This window comes from Eublepharis macularius, chromosome 11, assembly GCF_028583425.1.
Source record: "Eublepharis macularius isolate TG4126 chromosome 11, MPM_Emac_v1.0, whole genome shotgun sequence".
In the NCBI taxonomy this organism is placed as follows: domain Eukaryota; kingdom Metazoa; phylum Chordata; class Lepidosauria; order Squamata; family Eublepharidae; genus Eublepharis; species Eublepharis macularius.
In genome coordinates this window covers 83,068,250-83,093,513 of record NC_072800.1, presented here as the reverse complement: position 1 = coordinate 83,093,513, position 25,264 = coordinate 83,068,250, and the positions used below count along the sequence as shown (strand labels likewise).

Genomic DNA, 25,264 nt, shown 5'->3' with positions numbered 1-25,264 from the left:
AGTTAGACAGACTGCTCACAATACTTCTGTCATATGTGATAGGTCTGTAAAGTCACTTATGGATTCTGCAATTTAGTCTGTTACATAATACTAGAACTACAAGTCTAACAATTACTTTACTCTCTAGAATAGCCATACTGAATGTTTCTCTGATGACCTTCACAAAGACCTACCCCAATGGAAATTGCATGACAGTGGATATATCCACCAACTCTGGACTGAGCATACCATAGGGTTGCCAGCTCTGGCCTGAGACATTCGTATAGATTTGGGGTTGAGGGAGGAGGGGGAATTTGGGGAGGAATTTCATGTAGAATCTATCGTCTTTTTCAGAGTTTGTGCCTTAAAGCTGCCATTTCCTCCAGGGGAAACTGTTCTCTGTAGTTTGGAGATTAGTTGTAAGGAACTCTTGGAGAACTCCAGGCTTCACCTGGAGTTTGGCAACCCTAGCATACCAGCCTATTTTGGAAAAATTCATGTGTCACATAAAACTGGCTCGGGGATCTTGTGAAGCCAGAAACTTTTTCCATGAGGTGGGATCATAGAATCATACGTTAGAAGGGACCTCCAGGGTTATCTAGTCCAACCTCCTGCACAGTGCAGGGAATTCACAACTGCCTCCCCTACACACACACCCAGTGACCCCTGCTCCATGCTCAGAAGATGGCAAAACACCTCCAGGATCCCTAGCCAAACTGGCCTGGAGAAAAGTGCTTCCTGACCTCGAAGTGGCGATCAGCATTACCTTGGGCATGTGAGAAGGGGCCATGAGAACTAGGCATTGATGTAACTCTTCCTGCCTTCCTTCTCACACTCTGCCTAGGTTCACAGAATCAGCACTGCTGTCAGATGGCCATCTGGCCTCTGCTTAAAAACTTCCAAAGAAGGAGAGCCCACCACCTCCCAAGGAAGCCTGTTCCACTAAGGGACCGCTGTAACTGTCAGGAAGTTCTTACTAATGTTTAGCCAAAAACTCTTTTGATTTCATTTCAGCCTACTGTTTCTGGTCCAGCCTTCTGGGACAATGGAAAACAACTCCGGAAAACAACAATGAGATTGTTCTATCTGTTCTGTAAATAGGGTGTCTATCAGCCAAGGTCAAAACCCACATCCTTTGGGACTGGTATAGTTAGTTATTGTAAGAAGAGCCCTGCAAGATCGGGCCGGCGTTACTTGAGTCCAGCAATCGGTTTCACACAGCAGCCAACCCAATTGCCCGCGAAGATCAACAAAGGGGGCACTGAAGCCAAGGCCTTCTCTTAACATTGCCTGGGTTTCAGAGGTTTACCGCCATTGAATATGGAGGTTCCCCTTACTAACCATGGCTTGTAGCCATTGATGGACCTATCCTCTGTGTCTACTCCCTTTTTAAAAGTGATCATATATCAGATACAGAAAATTCTTATGTTTTATATTATGCAGTGGCACATATATTTTAACACCTCTGCAGTCAGTAACTTCTTGTGTTGTGGTTCTTTTTTGTTATTCTGTTTTCGTCTTATATTTGGTGGTACTACTTCTAAAAAAGATTTGGGTAGTCGGTTAAATATCATTAAGTGAAGAACCCTGGTGGGTCACACCCAGGGGTTTTTTTCTGGGAAAAGAGGTGGTGGAACTCAGTGGGTTGCCCTCAGAGAAAATGGTCACATGGCTGGTGGCCCCGCCCCCTGATCTCCAGACAGAGGGGGGTTTAGATTGCCCTCCGCGCCGCTCCAGCGGTGTGGAAGGCAATCTAAACACCTCTCTGTCTGGAGATCAGGGGGTGGGGCCACCAGTCATGTGACCATTTTCAAGAGGTTTTGGGACTCCGTTCCACTGCATTCCAGCTGAAAAAAAAGCCCTGGTCACACCAATGCTCCCTCTAGACCAGAATCATATTTCCCACAGTGTCCAGAGAGACAAGCATGCTAGTAGGGCATAATGCAAAGATCCTCAACATTTTTGAACCTTTGGAATTCTGATACAGGGTGGTGAGTACAACCACAAAATGGTGGCAGCTGCAAGAGGCGGAGCCAGCCACAAAGGGTCAGGAAGTGAAGTGGTGTTACCAGGTCTCCTTATCCTCCTGGCAGGAAGGGGGTGGACTTGGCATTCACCTTCCTGATGTGTCTTTGTACACTTGCGGGAGTGAAGTCACTTTTGGGACTTCTCACAGGCCACGGGAGCATTCCTGCACTTTGCGCCAAGCTGATTCTTAAGGCATCAGCCCATTCGGGGCCCAAATTGGCCCAGCACAAAGCACAGGAGCACTCCTGCAGCCTGCACAATGACATTAGTCCTGGGTGTGACATTGTGCCATACCAAGAGTGCATCCCTGGAGGCCCGTTCCCCCATCTTTTCCCCCTACCAGCCAGGGGGCAGAGGGTGGGAACGGGAGATCTCCTGTCCCCACCAGGGGACTGGCAACCCTAGGGTGAGGTCATGCATAACTCTAGGTATAACTCTTCAACATTTGAGGCACAAGCTCTGTTTAACAGGGTGCCTTTTAAAAAGAACATTTAAAACTGGTTTCCGGTTTTACATCTTATTCTTTATGTATTTGCTGATCTATTGCTTGTATATAATTCATACCCCTCTCTGTTGAGGGTTTCGTAATCTTGTAACAGCCAAAGGCTATATACAATAAATCGAATACAATACAATTAAAAATAACATATTTTTTTAAAAAATATATTCTTGCAGGCACACCGCTTTCATCCAGCTACAAAGTGGAGGTCCTTGTACTGTGATGGCAGTTGCCACCCAAGCAACTTTTTAAAAAAATGTACAGCCAATCAATTCTCCAGGGGCCAATGAGGAGCCTTGCTGAGAAATAGCCCCACTTGGCCCCACCCACATTCTAAAAACACTTGGTGGGCAGCCAGGAAAGGTGTCAGTGGGTACCATGGTGCCCACAGGCACCCCATTGGGAACCCCTGGTGTAGTGGCTAACCCGCCTCACAGGCTGGTCTACAGAATGAAAGAAGGGAACCATGCACGCTGTCCTGTGCTCTCTGCCCTTTGGCTTCATCGCTGGCTGACATTTGAGATGCAACTGATCTTCTCTTCTTCTCCCTTCTTTCACCAGAGGAGATTCTGAAGTCCCATATTGCACACTGGTGGTCTCCAGATGGCACAAGGTTAGCGTATGCAACCATTAATGACTCCAGAGTCCCCACGATGGAGATACCCACGTACACAAACGACCTTTACCCCAAAGTGAAAACATATCATTATCCAAAGGTAAGATGGAAACAACTCAGCATGCCAGTGTTGCGGATTTTTTTTTTAAACTTCCACTTGATTGGAGAGAGGAGAACAAATAGCTGAATGTAAAGAAAAGCAGCATCCGTTTTTTTCATCAGTAGGTGATTCTAGTTGTGAACAGAATATGTTCTTTTTTTTTGTTTTTCGTTTGTTGTAGCATCACCTCACATCGTCTTTCTTTTCAGGTTGGAACAGAAAATCCAAGCATTTCCTTGCATGTCATTGGTTTGAATGGACCTCCCCATGATTTGGAAATGACTCCCCCAGATGATCCAAGAATGAGGTTAGTTGTGGGTAATTCTGTGCTATCGATAGTCGAGAGCCAGTGTGGTGTAGTGGTTAGAGTTTTGGTTCATGATCTTGGAGACCCAGGTTCAAGTCTTTCCTTTGCCACAAAGCCCACTTAGTGACCTTGGACTAGTAGGAGAGGATGCATGCTGCTCTGAGCTCCTTGGAGAAAGGGTGGGATAAAAATGTACTAAATAAGTAATTAAAATAAGATGTGCCACTGATGTCATGAAATCTCTGATCTCTTGCAATCTCTGCTTTTGACTTCTCTTTCTTGGTGGCTGATCTGCTCTTGAGGACAGGGTAGGTTTGGCCAAGCAAGGCTTCTCTTAGCTGCAATTCGCTTACCTACTATGATGTCATAGAGAAACTTGTTTTATCAGTTAGGAACTTTGGAATAATAATGCAATAATGCAATAGATACTTTAGAAAGATATTTTAGAAAAAGAACAACCCAAGGAGGGGCCTAATAGAGAGTTGTAAAATTATGCCTGGGGTGAAGAAAGTAGATTGAAAGAGCTTTTTCTCTCTCTCCCATAATAGTAGAACTTGGAAAGCCCCTGTGAAGTGGATGAAAAATAGGTTAGGGACAGACAAAAGAAAATGCTTCTTTTCTCAATGAGTAATTAAATTGTGGAATCCACTACCAGTAGACATAGTGTCGGCCACTAGTGTATATGACTTTAAAAGGATATTAATTCATGAAGGAAAGGTCCATCAGTGACTACTAGCCATGGAGATAAAGGGAACCAATGCAGAAAAAGGGAGACCGCACCAAGGCGAAAGAAAGAAAGGGCAGTTTGTGCAAAGGGAAGAATCTTTAATAGTTGTACATCCCTACGCATTTCGCTTACAGCTTCATCAGGGGGACTCTTCCTTTTTAGTGTCTTTCCCGTATGTGCACTTCAGCAGGGTCTCTAGACTAGACAGACCACTGGTCTGATCCAGAAGGGCTCTTCTTATGTTCTCCGGGTTTTTAAATAACAGTTACATGGTGTAGTTCAGATCCTAAAAGTAATGTGCCATGCTTATGTATGGCACTATGGCAGTAATTTAAGGGAATTGGACATGGTAAATCTACAATGTACCTAGAGATGTATTTGATTATTATTTTATTGCCCCGCTCATCCTCCAAGGAGCTCAAGGTAGGATATATGGAAGTTCCGGTGTTATCCTCACAACACCAGATAACACCAGAACTTCCATGTATCCTACCTTGAGCTCCTTGAAGAATGAGTGGGACAATAAAACAATAATCAAGGCGAGGCTAACAGAAAGAGAGAGCACTTGGCTGCATGTTGCCCAGTATGCTCCATGGTGCATGTTTGTTGATTAGGGAGAAAAACATGCCCCAATCATGGCCACATTAAAAAATCTCATGTATACGAATTTAGGAGTAAGTCTCATTGAATGCATTGGGATGTGCTTCTGTGTATCCATGCAGAAGATGTGTTTTTAGTCTGTAAGTGCCACCCGTACAATGAAGTGTTTTGTGGCTACAGACTCCCACAGCTGTTCATCTGGGGTACATAACATTCAGTTGGTAAACTGCTGCTGTCAGGGTTGTTTCTCTATATCCTTGACATTCTGCAAATAACTTTAATGGCGTCGTAATGAAGAGCAGTTCCTGCGCAGTGACCCTACGAATCCTTCTCATTCAGTATTATCTTGACTGACATTAAAGATCTTAAACTGTGATCCTAAACGAGCTTCATTTGGAAATGAATTATTTTGAAAGCAGCGGGATTTCATGTCAGCATAACCTTATGTAAATAGTGCTTATGTTCTTCAAAACCACCGATTAACTAAAAGCTTTGGATGTCCTCCAGGGTAGTTGAATCAATGAGTTTGTGCGGTGTAGTGTATCCCACATATTGCTAAGGTTAATTATCTACACTCAGCAGAGTATATTATAGGTATCAAATTTAATGTAACACGTTCAAAGCTCACCTTGAAGTCTACTGAACTAAGCATCTGTATTCAAAGGCAAATATGTAGACATGACTTGGAATTGTTTTTAAAGCCAGGGTCACGAGAAGCCAAACAGCATCTCAGGAAGCAGAGGAAGGCGTAAGCCCACTGCCCTCCAAAGAATCAGCCTGAGTGGCCTGAATCAGTGTTAGCATTGGCTGTAACGTCAGGCTGAGTGGTCGTGCCTTCTGCAAGAAGTCTGGGGGGGCCATCTCTGATGCCGCTTCCTCTTCTTTCTGGGTATCCTCTTCACAGTAACCATCCAGCCTCAGTTTCCTGCGCGTCACGCAGCACGAGGAAATGATGCTTCAACGATTTCTGGAATTATGCAGGCTGTAATTCCCTAATAATTCCACCATCCCGTCATTCCATAATAATGCAAACCATGTTCATTTGCTGTCACACATGTGAGGATTCCAGATTTCTGGTGGTGGGATTGCAAGTTATTGTGATCAGCTGCGCAATAAAGAGCAGGCTCTCGTGCTCCTGGTCGCAGAGTGAGCGGGCACACTGCAGAGCAGGGGAAGATAAGCCATTATTCCTACTGGATCTGTTACCGGTCGTTGGATGGCCTCCCCAGCCCAGTTGCAGGATGATGCAAGGTGATGCCTGGGCCACTCAAGCCTTGAGCGCCAATTGGAAAGAAGCTGCAGGCCAGCTGGGCAGGAAAGCTGCCTTTCTCTTTCTCACTCCATCGCTTCCTGGAGCCACGCCAACATCAGCCAGTATCAAGCTAAGTCCCTATGAAGCTAGCAGCATTTCTGGGGCTCAGCTTGCTCAAAGATAGCAGCCATATGGGAAGAATCAGTGGGCATAATGTACCCCCGTGGTCATCACCTGTGCTACCAGCAGTGGGTCTGAGCCAGATTCCTGCAGTGCTGTACTTCTGCTGGGATTCCGCTTGCTCCCTCAAGTGAGGTGACAGGTGGTGTACCTGCTTGGAGAAACCAAATACCTTGACTCCATCCAGGGAAAGAGGTGAAATGAGTCAGTGCCAGTGCTAAATCTTAAGGAGAGAAGTTTCTTTTTTTTGCATTCATCCCCAAACAAGCTTAGTTCTCAAATAATATAAAAACCCCTCCTGTGTCTACACATTACAGCTGCTTTGAATCATTGAGGGTGAAAAGCTACAGTCATTTGCCCCGCTCTCTTATTTATTCTGTCTGCCACCAAGAGTTGTTCATTATCTGTTCATTTTTCCTTTTATTTTATAGCGCTAGTGAAATAAGCCAGTGTTGATCTATAGCGTAGAGCGAACACAAAGTTACTGAAGTCGCTGGTTTTCTAGCGCACTGCTGTTGTGCTTCCCTGTCTGCAAATGCTGCTGAGCTCCGTAATTCAGCCCCACCCTGTCACTGAATTCAGGTGTCTAAATATTGCCAGGAGCCACAAAATTAATCTCCAGCTAGTTGTTTCTGCTGGATAATTAGATCATCTTCATTCGCTGGGTCTCTCCTCCTCTGTCTATGTAGAAAACTCTTTCCAGGATGCAAGACTTTTCTCCCGTGACACAGCAGCACATTAATCCCATTGAGAGCCACCACTTCTTATACATATTTTATATCAAACAAATGAACTCATAAAAATTTTATGAACTGTACACTGTGAAAAGTCATTGTGTTATGATTTAAAGATGCTGTTGACCTGCACGTTCCACTTAGATATGATATCGTTGCAAGATTCGTCCAGTCTCACCACAACAGCGCCGGTTCATTATGAAGTCATTTGCCCCTTTCTTGGCTCTGAGGGAGGGGGGAATTGCACATTTTTTTTGCCTTGAACATTAAAAATGTAACACCAGACAAGCTGCTTGTTCCCTGCCACATAATATGGGGATTCAGACAAAGGTCCCCTCCCTTACAATGATGCTGAATTTGAATAGATGGATAAATTACAGCCACTTGATCAGAGGCAGTGGCCCAAAGTTTGGTGAGCTTCCCCCCTTTCCCAGCCTTCTCTGGCTAGAGTGGTGATCCCTTTCTCCCAGAGTTGGAGCTGGCGGCAGGGCCCTACAGTCACACCCTGCTTCAGAGTCCATTGCATTTGGGCTGAGCAGAACATAGTACTTTCTCCGCTATATGCCTTGGTGTTTTTTCCAGAAGTAGCAGCATTAAGGTGCATGAATCAGTTCATATCTTTAATGTGCAGAAGTGTATGTTCACTGAGGTCACCGGAGTCATTTAGCCATTAAAAACTCACACCTTGTGGGGCCAGGAAAACCCACCCACGTGTAGATCACCCATTGCAATTCCATATGTAGTATTAAGTGATTTGGAGAGAATGTGCAACCAACCTTGTTCAGCCCAAAGTGAAGCATGAGCTGGCAGCTCTTACAGTCAGTATCACATGACCTGACATCGCCTGTTGCTGCGAAGATGCTAGTTGTTGGCCGATTGACCAGCAGTTGACCCCCTGCTAAGAGGTTGGGTGCAGTATATGGGTTGAATCCCTGCCTAACATCAACCACATTCTGGACTGTGAGCTTGAATCTTGGCACATGGATTACCAGTAGGGCTCCCAACACTGCCTAGGCAAATGATGGGAGATTTGGGAGGGTGGAGATTGGGGAGAGGATCACTTCTGGGTGACTCTCTACTAATTCCCCATGATCTATAGTAAAGACCATAGAGACTGGGGAAATTCCTAGAGCATCACCATGGAGGACATTTTCTTCACCCGCTCCTCAAATTCTTGAGGGTGGAAGATTAGGGAGGAGGGCAGGGAATTTCCTACCAGGCCCAGAACTGGGAAGCCTAATTACTAGTACAGTTCACTTTAGACAATGAAACACTCCATCAGTTGGTTAGAAATTGATGGCAAGTCACCTGAATGAGTACTTGTATCTTCAGCAAAGCTGTTGCTGAAGTTTTCTATCATTGATTCCTTACCTGGACACTTTCCTTCTGCTATCTTGCTTTGTTCTTGCTGCCTTTATCCTGTTTGATGAAGGGAGTGAGCCATTTGGGATAGAGCTGCATAATTCCAGAGTCTTCCACAACGCTGGCAACAATTAAATATTATATAAAGAACCAGAACTGGCTTTTATGCATATGATTTTACAACTTCATACATTAAACCAGCAGAAGTCAAAGTCATGAATTTCCTGTTTATTTTATTGTTGCTATTCATTTAGTCAGTTCTGAAAATACCCCAAAGTGATGGACAAAAGCAGAATTTATTTATCTGGAAAATTTATATGCCTCTTTTTCAGAGTGCTGTGCAGGGTGGGTCATAAAGTAAAAACAATACAATAAAATCATTAGTAGTGCAGCATAATAATGCTCGATATTGAAACACATCAGGGGCATAAAAAAGCATTCAGTCGCCTAAAATGATATCCATTAAACCGTAAAAAAAAAAAAGAATAAACAGAGCTAATGGCTTAGAGTCTAATCAAAATGACCAAAATATGTTTTATTTAGATATTTATGTCCCAGTTTTTTCCTTCAATTGGTCCCCAAAGTAGCTTTCAACATAATTTTCCTCTCTTCCGTTTTATCCTCACCACCACAACCCTGTGAGGTAGGCTAGGCAGAGAGAGGGTGATTGGCTCAAGATCACCCAGTGAGTTTCTGTGGGAAAGTGGAAATTTGAACCTGGGTCTCCCAGATCTTAGTCCGACACTCTGACCACTACACCACACTGGGAGGAAGACAAGGAAGAAGCAGCAGGAAGGGAAGATTGGATTAAACTATGATATGATGTTGCCTGGTGAGGTCCTGTAATGGTCATCTGGAAAAATGCTTCAAGAGAGAGTTCTGATGTGGGAGGAGCCAAATCCCGTCACACCTCTTCCTCAGGTGTGGCCACATGGAGGTAGCTAGAGCAGCCCTCTAGTGGCTGTTCCAGGTATTGGCTCTTTCCTCTGCCACCAGTTCACCTTCCTATTGCTATCCCTGGCCGTTTCCACACTACTCACCTTCATCCGGAACGTGGTGGAAAATACTGCAGAAGATAGAGTCTTCTTGTGCGAGTTTTGCGCGACATCGCACAAAACTCGCGCGAGAAGACGCTATCTTCCGCGGTTTTTTCGCCACATTCTGCAGCGCTCCGGATGAAGGTGAGTAGTGTGGAAACGGCCCCTGTGAGAAATCTTGGAACGTTACTTTCTCTTAGATTCATTTTTTGTCCATGCCAGTAGCATTCCAATGCCTTTCGTGCTTTTTTTTTGTTTAGAGACTACTATATTACCATGGTGAAATGGGCAACTAGCACCAAAGTGGCTGTAAACTGGCTAAACCGAGCACAGAATTTTTCCATCCTGACCCTCTGCGACGCAACCACCGGAGTCTGCACAAAGGTGCGTCGCACATCTAAGCATTGATTCCCTCTCCTTCTAGCATTTGCGACTCTGTTTCCAGCTCTTTAAAAATCTGAAAATAACACGTCACAAAGGAAAACCCTGTGGCATAATGGGTGAAGGTGCTTGATCCAGAGTTAAGCGTTTCTACAGCCTGATTGTAAGCATGTTTAGTAGTAAGGAAGTCCCATGGAATTCAGTGGGACTGACTCCCAAGTAAGTGCGCAAAGGACTTTAGCCTTTATTCACAGGGAGACTTAGTTTGAAATCAAGAGATCTTAAGTTAGATCCAGATCTAGGGTACGCTTTAACTAAAAGCTAAACTACACAAGACAAATTACACGAGGGCACTCAAGTGAAGGGAGATGTAGTGTTAACCAGGAAGCATAGTTTGAATTTCACCTCTCTCTACAGAGCTGGCAAAGATCGATCCTCAGCGGGTTTGTTAATTTCCTCTTAGCCACCCCAAAGACTCTGTCAATCATTAACAAACCCTCTGAGAAGAGGTCTTTGCCTGCTCTGTAGAGAGGTAAAATTAACAAACCCTCTGAGGACCGATCTTTGCTGGCTCTGTAGAGACAGGTGAAATTCAAACTACACTTCCCGGCTAACATTGCATCTCCCTTCCCTTGAGCGTCCTCGTGTAATTCGTCTCATGTAGTTTAGCTCTAAGTTGTACCCTAGACCTGGTTTCCATCCTATTGTAATGTGAACTGTGAAGTTTTCAAGCAGTATTTCTCCTTCTAGAATAAGCTGCTTTGTAAGCTAGTAGGCACACAAAAGCAGGATATATGTGTTAAAAATAAATTAGTCACTTAATCTGCTTCTTTCCCACCAAGCGAGGTAATGTCCCAGGTAATTGGGGCAACATAACATTCACTGAACTGAAGTAGCATCTTGCCACACGTTCCACGGGTAATGGCTGTATTGTTATCACAGTCACTCGTTTACCTAAGAGCAAAAGAAAAGGATGGTGAACCTGCCTTTCAATTGCCTCCCCATAACGCACGCTCAGATGGGCTCCTCTGTGCTTGCTCATCCACTGTGGAAATCGAGTCCAACAGCTTTCTACCCTGATGAGCAAAGTATAACAGATGTAAACTACTGTATAATATTTAATTATGTTGCCTCGTTACAGAAACATGAAGATGAAAGTGAAGCCTGGCTACACAGACAGGTAAATGTGGTCTTTTCGGTCTGATCTTTTCGCCCTTCCCTTAATAAAAGAATGTGTCCTCTCTCCCTCCTTCCCGTCTTTGTTCCACGTAGCTTAGGGTAGCTTACATAATTCTTCCCTTTCCCCATTTTTTTCTTCACAATAACCCTGTAAGGTAGATTAGGCTGAAAGGGTGTGCCTGGCTACAGTAACTCAGTGAGATTCAGGGGTACATGGGGATTTGAATCAAGCTCTCCTGGCTCCTAGTCTTGCTCTCTAGCCATTACACTACAGTGGAAGTGTTTACAGGACCAAATGCTGCATAGCAGAGCCTTAAAGATACAAACCAGGAGATGGAGAATGACCTATGGATGCACCTTAAGGGTGACCAAAGAGCGCCCCTTTGATCCGTTGTTGCAGAAGATGGAGGTTGGAGGTTTTTAAGCAGAGGCTAGATGGCCATCTGATAGCAATGCTGATTCTGTGAACCTAGGCAGACCGTGAGAGGGATGCAGAAAGGGTTACATCAGTGCTTAGTTCTCACAGCCCCTTCTTACATGCCTAGGGTGATGCCAATCACCACCTTGGGGTCAGGTAGCAATTTTTCCCAGGCCAGTTCGGCTAGGGATCCTGACAGTGTTTTGCCATCTTCTGGGCATGGAGTAAGGGACACTGGAGTGGGGGAGGTAGTTGCGAATTTCCTGCATTGTGCAGGGGGTTGGACTAGATGACCCTGGAGGTCCCTTCCAACCCGATGATTCTGTGATTCTGTTCTATGATTCTAAGATGGCAAAGGGCCTTTTGTGTAGCCAATGATGAAAGGATGACAAAGATGGAGGCGTTGGCAAGCCAGTGAGGAACTCTAAATTGTTCTGTGTCCATGGTGAATGTTTGAAAGCTGATCTGGAGTCTGCTAATAACCAAGGCAACCACATAGCATTTCAGTTGTTGAGCTGATACTTTCCCCATATTCTTCACCACTCTATGGCTTTCTAGAGCCAGCTCTGCCACAATACTTTCCCATGATATCAAGGTATCATTACAATACTGACTATTTGATGCATGTTGTTGGTGAAACTAAACCATGTGGATACACTGCGGTTTCTCAGCATCCCCTGCTCCATCACAGAGGATGCTGGAACACAGCTTGAACCAATCCCCCAATCACAGAGTTCCTGGACTTGCAGAGTCCTTCAGCATAGCCAACACCCTGTGCAAACTGACAGTTGTGAAACGTTGGTATGGTAAGGAATTACTGCATTGACTGCATAATAATTCAAAGGTTCCTGAATAAAGCTGATTGTTTGGATTTGTTCCACGCTGGTTTTACTAATATTCTGCCGTGGTTTCAGTTCTACTTCCAAGAAAGGTGTCAGATTGTGATGCCATAGGACTGCATCCTCTGGCCTAGAGGGTCTGGCTTGTCCCCGTGCTTTTAAAAATCTATATGAAGCTGCTTGGAGAGGTCATCTGGAGAACTGATATGCGGATGAAACTCACATCTGTCTCACATTTCTAGCAGATCCCGGGGAGACTATGGAAATGGAGAACAGGTGCTTGGAGCTGGTTTGGGATGGATGAGGGCTAACCAGCTGAAACTCACTCCTGACAAACGGAAGGTGCTACTGATGGGGGAAGGGTTTGACCCAGGAATTGTTCTGCAGCGGATGAGATTGTACTGCCCCAGAGGAGCAGTTTGTAGCTTCTTGAGTAGAAAAGATTTTGCCACTGTGGTACATATCCTGGTAACATCTAGATTAAACTACTGCCATGTTAACCTAACCTTGAAGACTGTCCAGAAGCTACAGGCAGTACAGGATGCTGCAGCCGGGATGTTGGCTGGAGTGGGTTGTAAAGATCATAGCTCTCCAGTCATGTTCCACCTACACTCTCAGTTTGCTCCCAGGCCCAATTCAAAGTGTTGGTATTGACCTTTAAAGCCCTATACAGCTTGGGGCCAGCATACTTGAGTGACCACCTACTCCCATATGAACCTACTCAATCGCTCCGGTCATCTTCAAGGGCCTTGCTTTAGGTGCCACCCCCCAAATGGCTTTCTTGGTCAGGGTGCCCAAATTCTGGAACTCCCTCCACAGGGAGATTTGTCCGTCTCCCTCTATCATTCTCTTCCATCAGCAGGTGAAGATTTTTTGTTTGGTTTGGCATTCTGACCCTGATTCTCACTGGCCTTACTCCCCATATAAACATTGTTTTCGTTGTTCCGTCACCTTGGGAGCCTCAGTTGGGTGCAAAGGCAGCATCCAGATGTTTTAAATAAATAAATGATAAAAATAATGACATGTGCACCCATATTCCTATTACTAAGATCTGGGAAAACTACACTTACATCACCTCAGTCAAGTCATGGTGGGGAAGCTGCGAGGGAGATGGATCCAAGGCTCTTTGCTCCCTCCCCAAACTGTGAGCTTCTCTCTACCAAGCATGATATAGTGTAGCCATCTGGGAAAATGCTACTGCAACAACGCTTGAGCAGGAGATTTTGATGTGGATGGAACTGCTGAGGGGTGGGGTGGGGAGGGGAGGCTAGCTTGCCCACCCAGCTCAGTTCCATGTTTAGTCACTGCTGAAGGGTTTTTTAAATGAATTTTATTGAAATATTTTTAAAAACAAATAGAAAGAAAAAATGAACGAACGAACGAACGAACATACATGTATAGGAAAAAGTTTCGATTTTCTCTGCCGAAGTTAAGGGCTTAGGCATGCTACTGTGATTGCTATTTCCCCACATATTTTCTCCAGCTTTTCTGGCCACTCCCCCAGTTTCTAGCTGTTAGTAACAGGCCAGTGATCCAATAGCATGATATTAATCACTGCAGAATTTAATGACATTTGACACAACTCCAGAGACAAGTGCAAACTGCTTTCCTAAGAAAGTCTGTCGAAATTGCCTTTCATAGCCAGGCTATTCCAAGCTTCTCCATTTGACTAAGTGGGTGATTAATAGGTTATCTTCTTTTCTTTTTCACTCTCTCCAATTATCAGGCTGTAATAGCTTTACAAATGACTGAGTCGTAGATTCATAGATTTTTAAGGTCAGAAGGCAATTTCGGGATTATTACCGCCAAGCGTCCTTGGATAACACCAAGCTTATTGAATCTTCCCTGGTTGCCGACTGTTAGAGCAAGTCCACTTCTGGCTCTGCCAACTGCAGCTGCACTTAACATTGGCTGGGAGGCATCAGATTGGGAGTGCTGGAGAAGTTGGACAGTCTTGGGATTGCCCAGGTCCCTTCTCTGCAATGTGTCATGTGTTGCCTATCATGCTTGCATCTTTTTGCACACATGTACCATCCCCTGGTCACTAAAGGCAAAGTGTACTCATGTTCAGATGCATGTGTATACAGATGTCAACACACTCATGTTCTGTGTGCATGTCTGCATCCCGCATATTGATTCTGCATGTAAAAGCCTTTGCAAAAGGAACGGATGAAAAGACAGTTTAGAGGCTTGATACAAGTTCAGCAATAGGTTTTCGCATACATGCATGCATAATAATTTAGACTTAGTTTTGCTTGGTGAAGAGTAAAGAATGGAACAGCATGCCGGAATGCACATGGAAAAGAAATAGATGTTGGGACTGTGAGTTTTTGATGATCTGATCTCCTTAATTTTGCATTCTAGCCATTTTCTTCTGTGTTTTAGCGAAGCCAAAATAGATTATATGAAGAAACATTTGGATGCTGCAAGACATTGAAAATCCCTCTCTCCAGTTTGGTGTAGTGGTTTGGTGAGCCAGTTTGGTGTAGTGGTTAAGAGCGCAGGACTCTAATCTGGAGAACCAGGTTTGATTCCCCCCCTCCTCTGCTTGAAGCCAGCTGGGTGACCTTGGGTCAGTCACAGCTCTCTCAGAGCTCTCTCAGCCCCACCCACCTCACAGGGTGTTTTGTTGTGGGGATAATAATGACATACTTTGTAAACTGCTCTGAGTGAGTGTTAAGTCATCCTGAAGGGCAGTATATAAATCAAATGTTATTATTATTGTTATTATTATTATTATCCTCTCTTGGCTAATTCTCAGTATCATGGCATAGTTCATTATCCTGTCACATTTTTAACATGCAGCATGAATTGCAATTTTTCTTCCTTTATCAGCCAAGATCTGGGAATCTGGCCAAGAACAATAACTTTTGAACCACTTGTATTCGTGTTCCTCAGCGTGGCTTGGCAATTTCAGTTAAAGAGCATTGACAAAACCATTTGCTTAAGCATTTAGTTTATGCTTCACTTTATTTCTTGGTCACAGTTTTGTCATGCTCTTCCTCTAAGCAGCAACATGATTTTCCCCTACCCATCGGATGCTCACAACAACCCTGTGAAGTAGGCTGGGTTGAGAGAGACTGATGGGCCCAAGGTCACCCAGCAAGCATAATGGCAGAAAGGGGATTCAGAACTGGTTCTCCCAGGTCCCAGTCCAATGTTAGCCACTAAACCATATGGGCATAAGCAGGGCTTTTTTTTTAAGCTGGAACATGGTGGAATGGAGTTCTGGAATCTCTTGAAAATGGTCATATGGCTGGTGGCCCCACCCCCTGATCTCCAGGCAGAGGGGAGTTTAGATTGCCCTCTGCGCCGCTGGGCACAAGAAACCTGTACATGGGGATTTGTTGATCTTGCCCAGCTGCAGGTTGGACCCTGCAGAAGGCTCTGTTCAGATGAATGAAGTTGTCACTTGTAGGGCATAGGTGGGGAGGCAGTCTTGCAGATATGAGGGTCCAAGGCCATCAAATGGTTTGTATGTGGTAGACAATACCTTGAATTGCGCTTTGTAACTGATGGACAGCCACCATCGGAGTGACTGCAGAATGCGTGTAATATGCAGGCTCCACCTAGCACTTGAAAATCTCTCGACTTCTGTTGTCTGGTTCTCAGCATCATGGCATACAAACGCCATCAGTCAATGACACAATCAAGGCCGGTTTCTTACATTTGAAACATTCTTATGTAGTAATGTCATGGATAAGATACGAAGCTGTGGTCAAGAGAGCCCCCAGTTCAAATCTCACCTCTGCCTCAAACTCACCAGGTAGTTTGGGGCAAGTCACTCTCTGTCCCCACTCCTGCCCCACAGCCATCTGCAACACTGGAAAATATTACTGACTGAACTGCTATTGCAACAAGATAATGTGCTTGGAGCTCCTAGAACACTGACAGAGCTCTATAAATTCTGAGTATTATTAACTGAATACATAAAAATGAAAGGAGATTTACAAATGCCACAAACTACTTTGCAAAGAAAGTTAGCATTTTTGTTAGGTTGCTGGAAAATCTACTAGCTTGCTGTTTTCATATATCGTGATATTAACTGGACCACTCCACAACATTGGGTGAGTGCAATTCATTGAGAATTGTGGTTAGAGAAAACCCATGGCAATAAATAGGAACTGGGTGAGAGCTCCATGCTGATTTTAATTAGAGACTTCACTGCATTTAATTGAGAGTTGATTGGAGCTGCCTCACCTGACAGAGTCAGAAAATTTAGCTTCTAAAGCCTCAGCCACAATAAAGGTTCTTCAAGTGTCACAAGGCTGTTTGTTTTCTGTGCTTTTTCATCTGGACAATGCCAAATGATTGATCTCTAATTTTGCTGGCAATAATTTAGTCCGTTTTGCTCACAGGGGCCCATGTTCACTAGTCAGGACATAGTCCAAAAAGTTGCCTAGAGCTAGGAGGTTGGCCCAACTTCTATTCCACGTGATGAGCATTTGGAGAAGGATTTCAAAGGGCTAAAGAGACTGAGGCGCCTGCCCCACCGTCTGTGGCTTCTCTTCAATAATGTAATTCCTGCCGTGTAATTTTCAGTAAAGCCGAGAGAATAAGAATCATTAGGAGACTCGTCACACCGTGACAACATGAATTAGGGAGACTTAAACACAGAGATATCTTGAAACCCATGCAATGAAGATCCCTTCTTACAATACCAGCCAGAGATGAAACTTGCAGAGAATCAGAGAAGGTACGAGATGCAGAAATTGCTGTCTTTGTGTAGGATTCTGATGGAGTTCAACTGGGGAGGGAAGAGGTTAGACTGTCTGTTTGATGGGATGGCATAGTGGCTAAGAAGATGGACTGAAGTCACAGGTGCAAATCTCACCTGAGCCATGAACTCAGTTTGGGGACCTTAGGGGACTGACAGTGTGATCCTAAGCAGAGTTTTGACCCTTTAAGTCAGTGAGCTTAGACAGGTGTCACTCTGCACTATGACAATACTGTTGGGGAAAATGGGTTAAAACAGTTTAAATTCAAATTTGCAATGGGTCTTGAATCAATAGAGAGTCAGACGCCTGTTTGCTTTTAAAAACAGTTCTAAAGGGGAAAAAATGCATGAGGTTCCCACAAAATAAGAAACTCTACAAGCTACATCTTGACACTATGGAGTACGAACTTAAAAAGCATGGATAACAGAGATTCTTCTTCTTCTTGACTTTTTGAGAAGGAAGTCACCTGACCTATCGACCTATAACAGTTTACAAATACATCTCAGTTTCCCATAAGGCTATTAGCTCTGTGCCAGGTTTTCTTCCAGGTCAGCACAAACAATAGAAACACTAGGTAAATACATTAACCCCATAATGACTGAATGTCAGACCTTGCAACATATATTCCAACAAATACAAACCTATGCAGGGGTTACTCTAAGAAACAAAAAAATGTTTGGCTTGATGTGGCTGTGGGTTCAATTATTTCTGCGAACGGTATTGAAATAGTTTCCATATTTTATAATGATCGCTATAATAGAAAGGACACATCACATTTATGTAGCACTTCCAGTATTCCAAGTGCTTCGTGCAGACATTATCTTGTTATAACCTTGTAAAGTGTTGCAGATGCTGAGGCTGAGAAAATGAGTTTCCTAAGGGCACTAACAGTGCAATCCTAAGAAGAGTTACTCCAGTCTAAGCCCATTAATTTCAATGGGCTTAGACTGGAGTAACAAAATTCTATAAGCTTCATCTTGACACTATGGAGCACAAACTTAAAAAGCATGGATAATAGAGATTCTTATTATCATTGACCTTTTGGGAAGTCACCTGACTTACTGACCAGTAACAGTTTACAAGTACATCTCAGTTTCCCATAAAGCTATTGGTTCTGTGCCAGGCTCCAGTCTAAGCCCATTAATTTCAATGGGCTTAGACTGGAGTAACTCTTCTTGGGGATTGCACTGTTAGTGAGCCTGTGGCAGAGGCAAGATTTTAGCCAGGGATTCTTGAGTCACAGCTCAGTCTCTTAGCCACTCTGCTATATCAGCTCTCAAAAAACATTTCAGCACAGGAAAAAGTAAACATGAACCTTTCCCATGACTCTTCCAACTCCTACACAATGTTTAGGGTAGGGAGATTTTGCACTGTATTTCTTTCCAAGGTTAATTGGATACCTCTGATGTCAGACATAAGACAGCCGTTTTATGCATTCATTAGAAAGAAGCAGTAAATGTTTTCTTGGACAGTACCAATTTGGGCAGCAGGTGGGAAGCACATAATTTAATGTTCTCTGTGCTCATAGAAAGCATGGCAGAAGAATTCTTCTTCCTGACTTGCTAATCTTCTGGTTTCCCCCTATGGGAAAACATTCAGATACTTTCCAGGAAAAACTGCTGTCACTTTTAATGCCACTGAATGTATAAACTGACCCTGAAGGAGAAGCGTTGGCTCTTGGGTAACCCAGAACAGTAAAACAAGCAAATGGTGAGCAGGAAAAAGGTTGCAGTGTCATGAGATCTGCAAGAAGGCTGGAGAAGAGACAGACATCGGGAATTAGGGTGAAATACAATGGCTCTGTGCAGACTAAAGATCAGGAAGCTTAACTCTATGTTGGCGCAAAGTCTGAATTGAACAATATGCCCCCCACCACAGCAGCCTGCAACGGCCCCTGAAATCCTGTCCTTGTGAGGATCTCCCCACTCCACAAGAGCAGGATTCCTGGGGGGGCATTTCAGGCAGCTGCAGGAGGGGGAAGGTGGAAAAATCTTTGTGCTTGCAAAAACATCTAGTCTGGATCCAAGCTAATGTTAGGAGGCTCTAAGCCAAACATTTTCCTAAGAGGAAGGCAGCTGTTTCTGTAAGGGCACTTCTTCCAATCTTCTGAAAGATCACTTGCCTCTGAGAGATGGAGGAAAGCCGGGATCGGCTGTTTGCTTTGGGGAAGAGGCGAGTGCCAGGAAATACATTGGTGGGCCAACAGCACCCAAAGGCAGCACTTTGGGGACCACTGCTCTAAACCATGGTTTTTCTGCACAGCCCTTGGCTTGGGCGGAACTAGGGTGAGTGCAAACCATAGCCCAGTTTCGTTGTTAGTAATGATTGCATGGAACTGAGCCGAGTCGGGTTGTCTATTTCAGGGGAAAGGAAAGAAAGGCCAGTAGATAATTAAGTTTGTTCTGTTATTATGGCTTAGCAGGTAGCCTTAGACAGAAATGGAGAATCAGGCTGCAAGGGGCATTTATAATAGAACAGATGCTTTCCAGCAGCTATTTTGTAGATCCACGTGTATATCTGAAATGTCTTTTTCTGTTTTTGCAAAGGGTTAGTGTCTCTGAAGATTAGATTTCCACAATACTTCTAAATTTCTTTCCCTTGATAGGCGACACTGAGCAAGAGCCCACTGGTTTTGAAGAAATAGCAAGCCCAAAGAGTTTTCAGTTCCACTTGAAATTAACAAGTTGACAAGTTCATAACCAGGAGAGAGTTGTCTCCTTCCTACCTACTCTTGCCAGGGCTTCAACTAGGGAGGCGATGGTTCCATTGCTCATGAGCCCTTGACAATGGCAGGCAGAATACATTTTATGTATGGATCTGGTATATCCATACTGGCCCTGATAAGCCAGATCAGTTCCATTAGGAACAGGCCACCTCTTCCGAATGTTAGACCTTATATATATTGAGAATCCCTCCTTTACCCACTGACTCAGTCTTCTGGCACTGATAAGATTCCATGGGCAATCAGTTCCGAACTTTACCACATCATCCATTGACAGGGAGTGCTTTGTCATGATTCCAGAAGGCAGTGACATTAGATTTCCTATTGCCACTTGCTATAATAAAGCTATGCTTTTATTTATGTGTTATGTGGTTTTGTGAAATGGGCCTTGGCATCCTGTGGGGAAAATACGACAGAAAGTGTCCTGGAGCCTGTGTCCTCCCATGAGCCCAGGGAGGAGGAGGATTGGCATTCTCAGCAGCGGCTTTTCTATCAGCAAGTGTCTTATGGCCAAAACTGAGGAGTGAAGCAAAATGGTCTGTCAGAGTGGCAAGTGGAAGGCAGTGAAGGCAGGCTGAAGGCGAAGGAGCAGATTGAGGGGTGTTTTATATAAGGAGCAGGACAGCAAAGGATAACCATTCATGATGGAGGGATGTGGAGTAAAACAAAGAGCTGTAATACTGTTACCTGGAATGGGCCTCCTTGTGAGTAAGTGGGGGGAATTAATGGCAAGGAGGAAGGCTATGCAAGAGGGGCAACAACGGGATGTCTCCATCAGTAGTTACGCGGTCCTTTCCCCAAGGTAGAGGATGAGACTTGGTGCTTTTAAGGTCAAATAATATTTTTATTTAAAGAGGAAAAACCAACATACACACAAGAGGCAATTAAAAATGATTGGCACACACATACACAGAGTCCTAGAAAGTTAGCTGGAATAGAGTGAGGAATGGGGAAGTATATTTACCAATCCAGGAGAGTAGAGTAGTCCACGGAAGAAGAGAGCTTCAAACGTCCAGTGTTCTCGGCCAGGGAGAGACTTAGGGAAGAAGTGGCCCCAAGGAAGCAGCGCTTGGATCCAGTAAGCGTGCACAATTTGAATGAGGCAAGAGCCCTGGTTCTTATAGGGCAAAACGTGTCCTGAGGCTGTGGGAGTCCCCTCAGCCATTGGGACAAAGACTGTAAAGGTCAGTCTCTGGGAATTACAAAGGTTTGATTACTTTGATTACTTGCTGCCGGGGTGTGTGAAAGGAAATGCAAAGTTTTTCCCAGAACTGCACAAAAGGGGCGGTTTGGTAATGAATCTACCAGAGCTGAGTTGATGGATTTAGATAAGAAGAAATACAGGTTCCCAGAGAGAAATTAACTTATCAATGCTGATTGATTGCTCACAAGTTTGGGGTGGGGAAATGTAATCACAGGAAGAGGGCGTTGGGATGTGCTAATGGGGTGACACAGCAAAGCCCGCTATTGTTGTGGTCTCAAGCTAGTTGCTGGGAAGATCCAATCACCCTTGTCCTTTGTGTTTACATGCACATTCCGTGCACACCCGAATCTCTTGGGCTGGTTCCAGCAACATTCTGCTTAGCCAACTTGGAATTTCCCCTGATGCAGACCAAGCTGCATTATTCCAGGGGCCCTGTGACCTTTTATATCATAGGCCTGCAATAAAGGTATATCAAATATGGGCAGGGCCGATTGCTTACAATGCTACTTGGATCCAAAGACAGGCCGCTGGCTGGCTGGCCAGTTGGTAACATTTATATGCTGCCCTTCCACCTAACTGAAGGTCCCCAACATGATGAACAATCAAAAGAATGTTTATATTCAGGGAGGAGACCAATGAGAGTTAGTGAAAGAATATGAAACAAAACAATATATTTTTATTTTTTGATTTGATTTGATTTATAATCCACTCTTCCTGCAAGCAGGCTCAGAGCAAATGATATCGTAATAAATATATATAATATAAACATACAATAAAATAGTAATATTATCATATAAATATTATAAAACATTTTAGGGCAGTGTATAATGCATCCCACATCTCAGCTCTCAGATCTTCAGAGTCCAGGGGCCAGAATGGCCGGCTAATTATTACAGAGTTGGGGTACACACTGGCAGGGGGCCAGTTGGGATGTTCCACCAGCCTCAACCACCATACGCCTGGTGAAACATCTCTGCCTTGCAGGCCCAGCGAAACAATAGCAAGTCCTGCTGAGACTGGGCCTGGGCCTCCATGGACAAAGAGTTCCACCAGGTAGGTGCCAATGCCAAGAAAGCCCTGGCCCTGGTTGAGGCGAGGTGAACCTCCTTGGGGCCAGGGACCACTAGTAGCTGTTTATCTGCTGACCGGAGCAACCCCCATGGAATATAGGATGATAATAGTCTTCACTCACTGCTGAAAGACAATGATAGAAGGAGATTGACAAATATCCCTGGGGAGGGAGTTCCAGAGATTGGGCACCCTGACCAAGAAAGCCATTTTTCAGGTTGCCACCAGTCTGGCCTCAAATGGTGGGTCACACAAAGCTGGCCTCCAAAGATAACCGGAGTGGTAGAGTAGGTTCATATGGGGGTAGATGGTCTTTAAGGTATGCTGGCCCCAAGCTGTTTAGGGTTTTAAAGGTCAATGCTAACACCTTGTACTGGGCCTGGGAGCAAATTAAGAACATAAGAGCATAAGAGAAGCCATTGTGGATCAGGCCAATGGCCCATCCAGTCCAACACTCTGTGTCACACAGTGGCCAAAAAACCAGGTGTCCTCAGGAGGTCTGCCAGTGGGGAAGGGACACTAGAAGGCCCCCCACACTGATTGCCGCCTCCCACAACACCAAGAATACAGCACATCACTTCCTGGTGGAAGCCTGTATAGGTGGAACAAAACTGAAGTGGTATCCACTCCAGTCAATATTCGGGCTGCAACATTCTGCAACAACTGTCGCTTCCCGATACTCTTCGAGGGCAGCCTAATGTAGTAAGGTAATGTAGATGTTATGCGGGAATCCATCACAGTGGCAGGAGTTTTTCTGCCTAGAAAGGACAGAAAATCTGGTTAATCCAAGAGGAGGCTTGGGCCCAGCAGCACCTCCAAGCTACAGACCTGTCCCTTTAGTGGGGATGCACATCCACAATAGGAGCCATCCCAGTTCCTGAGTCAAACCTCCCCCACACCAGGAGCAGTCCCCCAGCACCACGCCCTGAATCCTACCTTCAAGGAAGGACCACAAGAAAGCAATAGCTCCAGCCATATTCCTGGACGGTCCGTGATTTGAATCCCATGTTGACACTGCCAGACTTAAGGAACTGCCATTTGCTGCTATGATTAGTGGTTTATTTTTTAAAAACTTGTGTGTTTGATATTCATCACCGTTGGATTGTCACTTACAGAATGAAGAGCCTGTCTTCTCAACAGACGGCAAGAAGTTCTTCTTTGTCCGAGCGATTCTTCAGGGAGGGCGAGGCAAATTCTACCACATTTCCATGTCATCTTCTCAGGTGAGACAAATCTGTACTTACTTTCATGGAGTATGTGGGTGAACAACGATAAACATAAACCGATATTTTGATGAGAGAGCACAGCCACTTCTAGTTCGCTCACATCCAAAATATCGCTAGAAAGTGCCGTTCTGTCAAAGACCTAGATTTCAGTTTATAATTTTTCATGCATCAGGTCAAATTTGCCTGTCCTCAGTTGAACAGATTCCCAGTCAGAGTTGCCTGAGGCAGTCCGTCCTAAGGAGGTGAAAGGCAGGGAGATGCAAGGTTCCTCACTGCCCTCTTCTAGTTCATTGTCTTTCTTTTTACTGATCCTTCGACCCATAAAACTCTGAGGTTTTATGTTTAGGCCATTAATAAAAGCTACCCACATAATATTTATGCAGTTGCTTTAGGATGTTTCTGTGTTTCTATAATGCAGCCAAAAATCTAGCGACCCTATATGTAACCCATCTGTCTTTTTTGCTTGGTAGCCTAGAAGTCTTAGCAGTTGAAGAGGAAAAATCCTTACTAATTAGGGAGAAAATCAGTTCCTATCTAAGTTTTAAAAATTCAGGGCAACTTAAGAGTAATGGTCAATAGATTCGATGCAATTAAGGTTGCGATTACATAGTTTCTCTGAATATGGAATACCAGCATATCTACGTTACAACACTACAGATGGTAAAGCATTACGATGTGCCAAACATAAAGGCACGTCTATATTCAGGAAACGTTAAATCACAAAAATATGTTGGGATATGAACTGGTAGGGGAATGCCAACTGCGATGGTTGAGCAAACTCTTCTTGACCTTATTGATATATTGTCGAAGGCTTTCACGGCCGGAGAACGATGGTTGTTGTGGGTTTTCCGGGCTGTATTGCCGTGGTCTTGGCATTGTAGTTCCTGACGTTTCGCCAGCAGCTGTGGCTGAAGATGCCAGCCACAGCTGCTGGCGAAACGTCAGGAACTACAATGCCAAGACCACGGCAATACAGCCCGGAAAACCCACAACAACCATCTTATTGATATACTTTTATAATCCAGATGTTTTAGATAAGTTTCAAACAAATGTCTTTGCTCGTCCAAATTTACTCTCTCCAATTGTACTATTGAAATTCCTAGGTACATTAGCTTATAATTCACCAGTTTATCCCAGTTGCTCTTATGATTGTCTAATAAGACCAATCAAACATCCCATGTGTCCCTTGAATGGGCAAATGGAGCTGTTTGATTCATTCCATCTCCTCAGTAGTGAGCTCTGAATGTTTATCTAAATCATTCTTGCGCCACTGGTGACCCACCAAGCTGAAATGCAGCCTGGCTACCATGTTGTTTAATAAGTACAGCAACCCAAAAAGCTGCTTGCCTGATTTTGCAGGTAAATGCTCCTGAGCATGCTCACTTATAATGAAGCATGCTCAGTCGCAGCGGCTGAAGCCCTTTACTGCTTGTTGTCCACAGCTGATGTCAGAGTTATAGAAATGAGATTCAAACTAAGTTCTAAATTAGTACAAAGAGGCTGAGAGATGGTGTGTGTTAATTTATACCAAAAGACAGCATAAACTAGTGGTTGGGGAGAGCGTGTTAGTGCCTTTTACGAAGCAGTGCTGCAAAATAGCTTCAGAGCTGGGAAGAAAAGAGCATACTCAGTCTCTCCCTTTGTAGCTGACTATCAAGAAGTTTCAGAAAAACCCTACAGCCAGCTGAGTGCTGGACAGCTCCCTTCCTCCTTCTTTTCAGCAGGTAATAAGAAGAGAGCCCTGACCTACGTAGCTCAGGCAAATCTGCTCTCATCAAATCTAGGCTGCTAAGCAGGGTTGGCTTGGATTAGTAATTGGATGGGAGACTTCCAAAGAAGGCCAGGGTTGCAGAGGCAGGCAATGACAAACCATCTTTGTTAGTCTCTTGCCTTGAAAACCCCAGCAGGGGTCACCATAAGTCAGCTGTGACTTGAAAGCACTTCCCAGCACAACTAATAAGAAGAGAACATTTGCCAAGCCGCAGGTGGGCTGCATTCAACTTTGCCATTTAAAGATTGTGCAGGCTTTTCTCTGCTTGTTGGAGAGGGGAATAGGACCAGCTCCACTTATAGGTAAAAAAAGAAGCC

The 25,264-nt window shown here is 44.4% G+C and overlaps 1 protein-coding gene across 2 annotated transcripts in view; it reads left to right on the top strand.

The window, feature by feature from the left end:
- Nucleotides 1–25,264, top strand: part of DPP6 (dipeptidyl peptidase like 6) — a 496,940-nt gene that overhangs the window by 421,492 nt on the left and 50,184 nt on the right. For both annotated transcript variants that reach the window (XM_054991455.1, XM_054991456.1), the window contains exons 9-13: nt 3,068–3,222; nt 3,432–3,529; nt 9,682–9,805; nt 10,944–10,982; nt 23,066–23,173. In XM_054991455.1, coding sequence (XP_054847430.1) covers nt 3,068–3,222; nt 3,432–3,529; nt 9,682–9,805; nt 10,944–10,982; nt 23,066–23,173 — 524 coding nt within the window. The remainder of the gene's footprint in view (nt 1–3,067; nt 3,223–3,431; nt 3,530–9,681; nt 9,806–10,943; nt 10,983–23,065; nt 23,174–25,264) is intronic.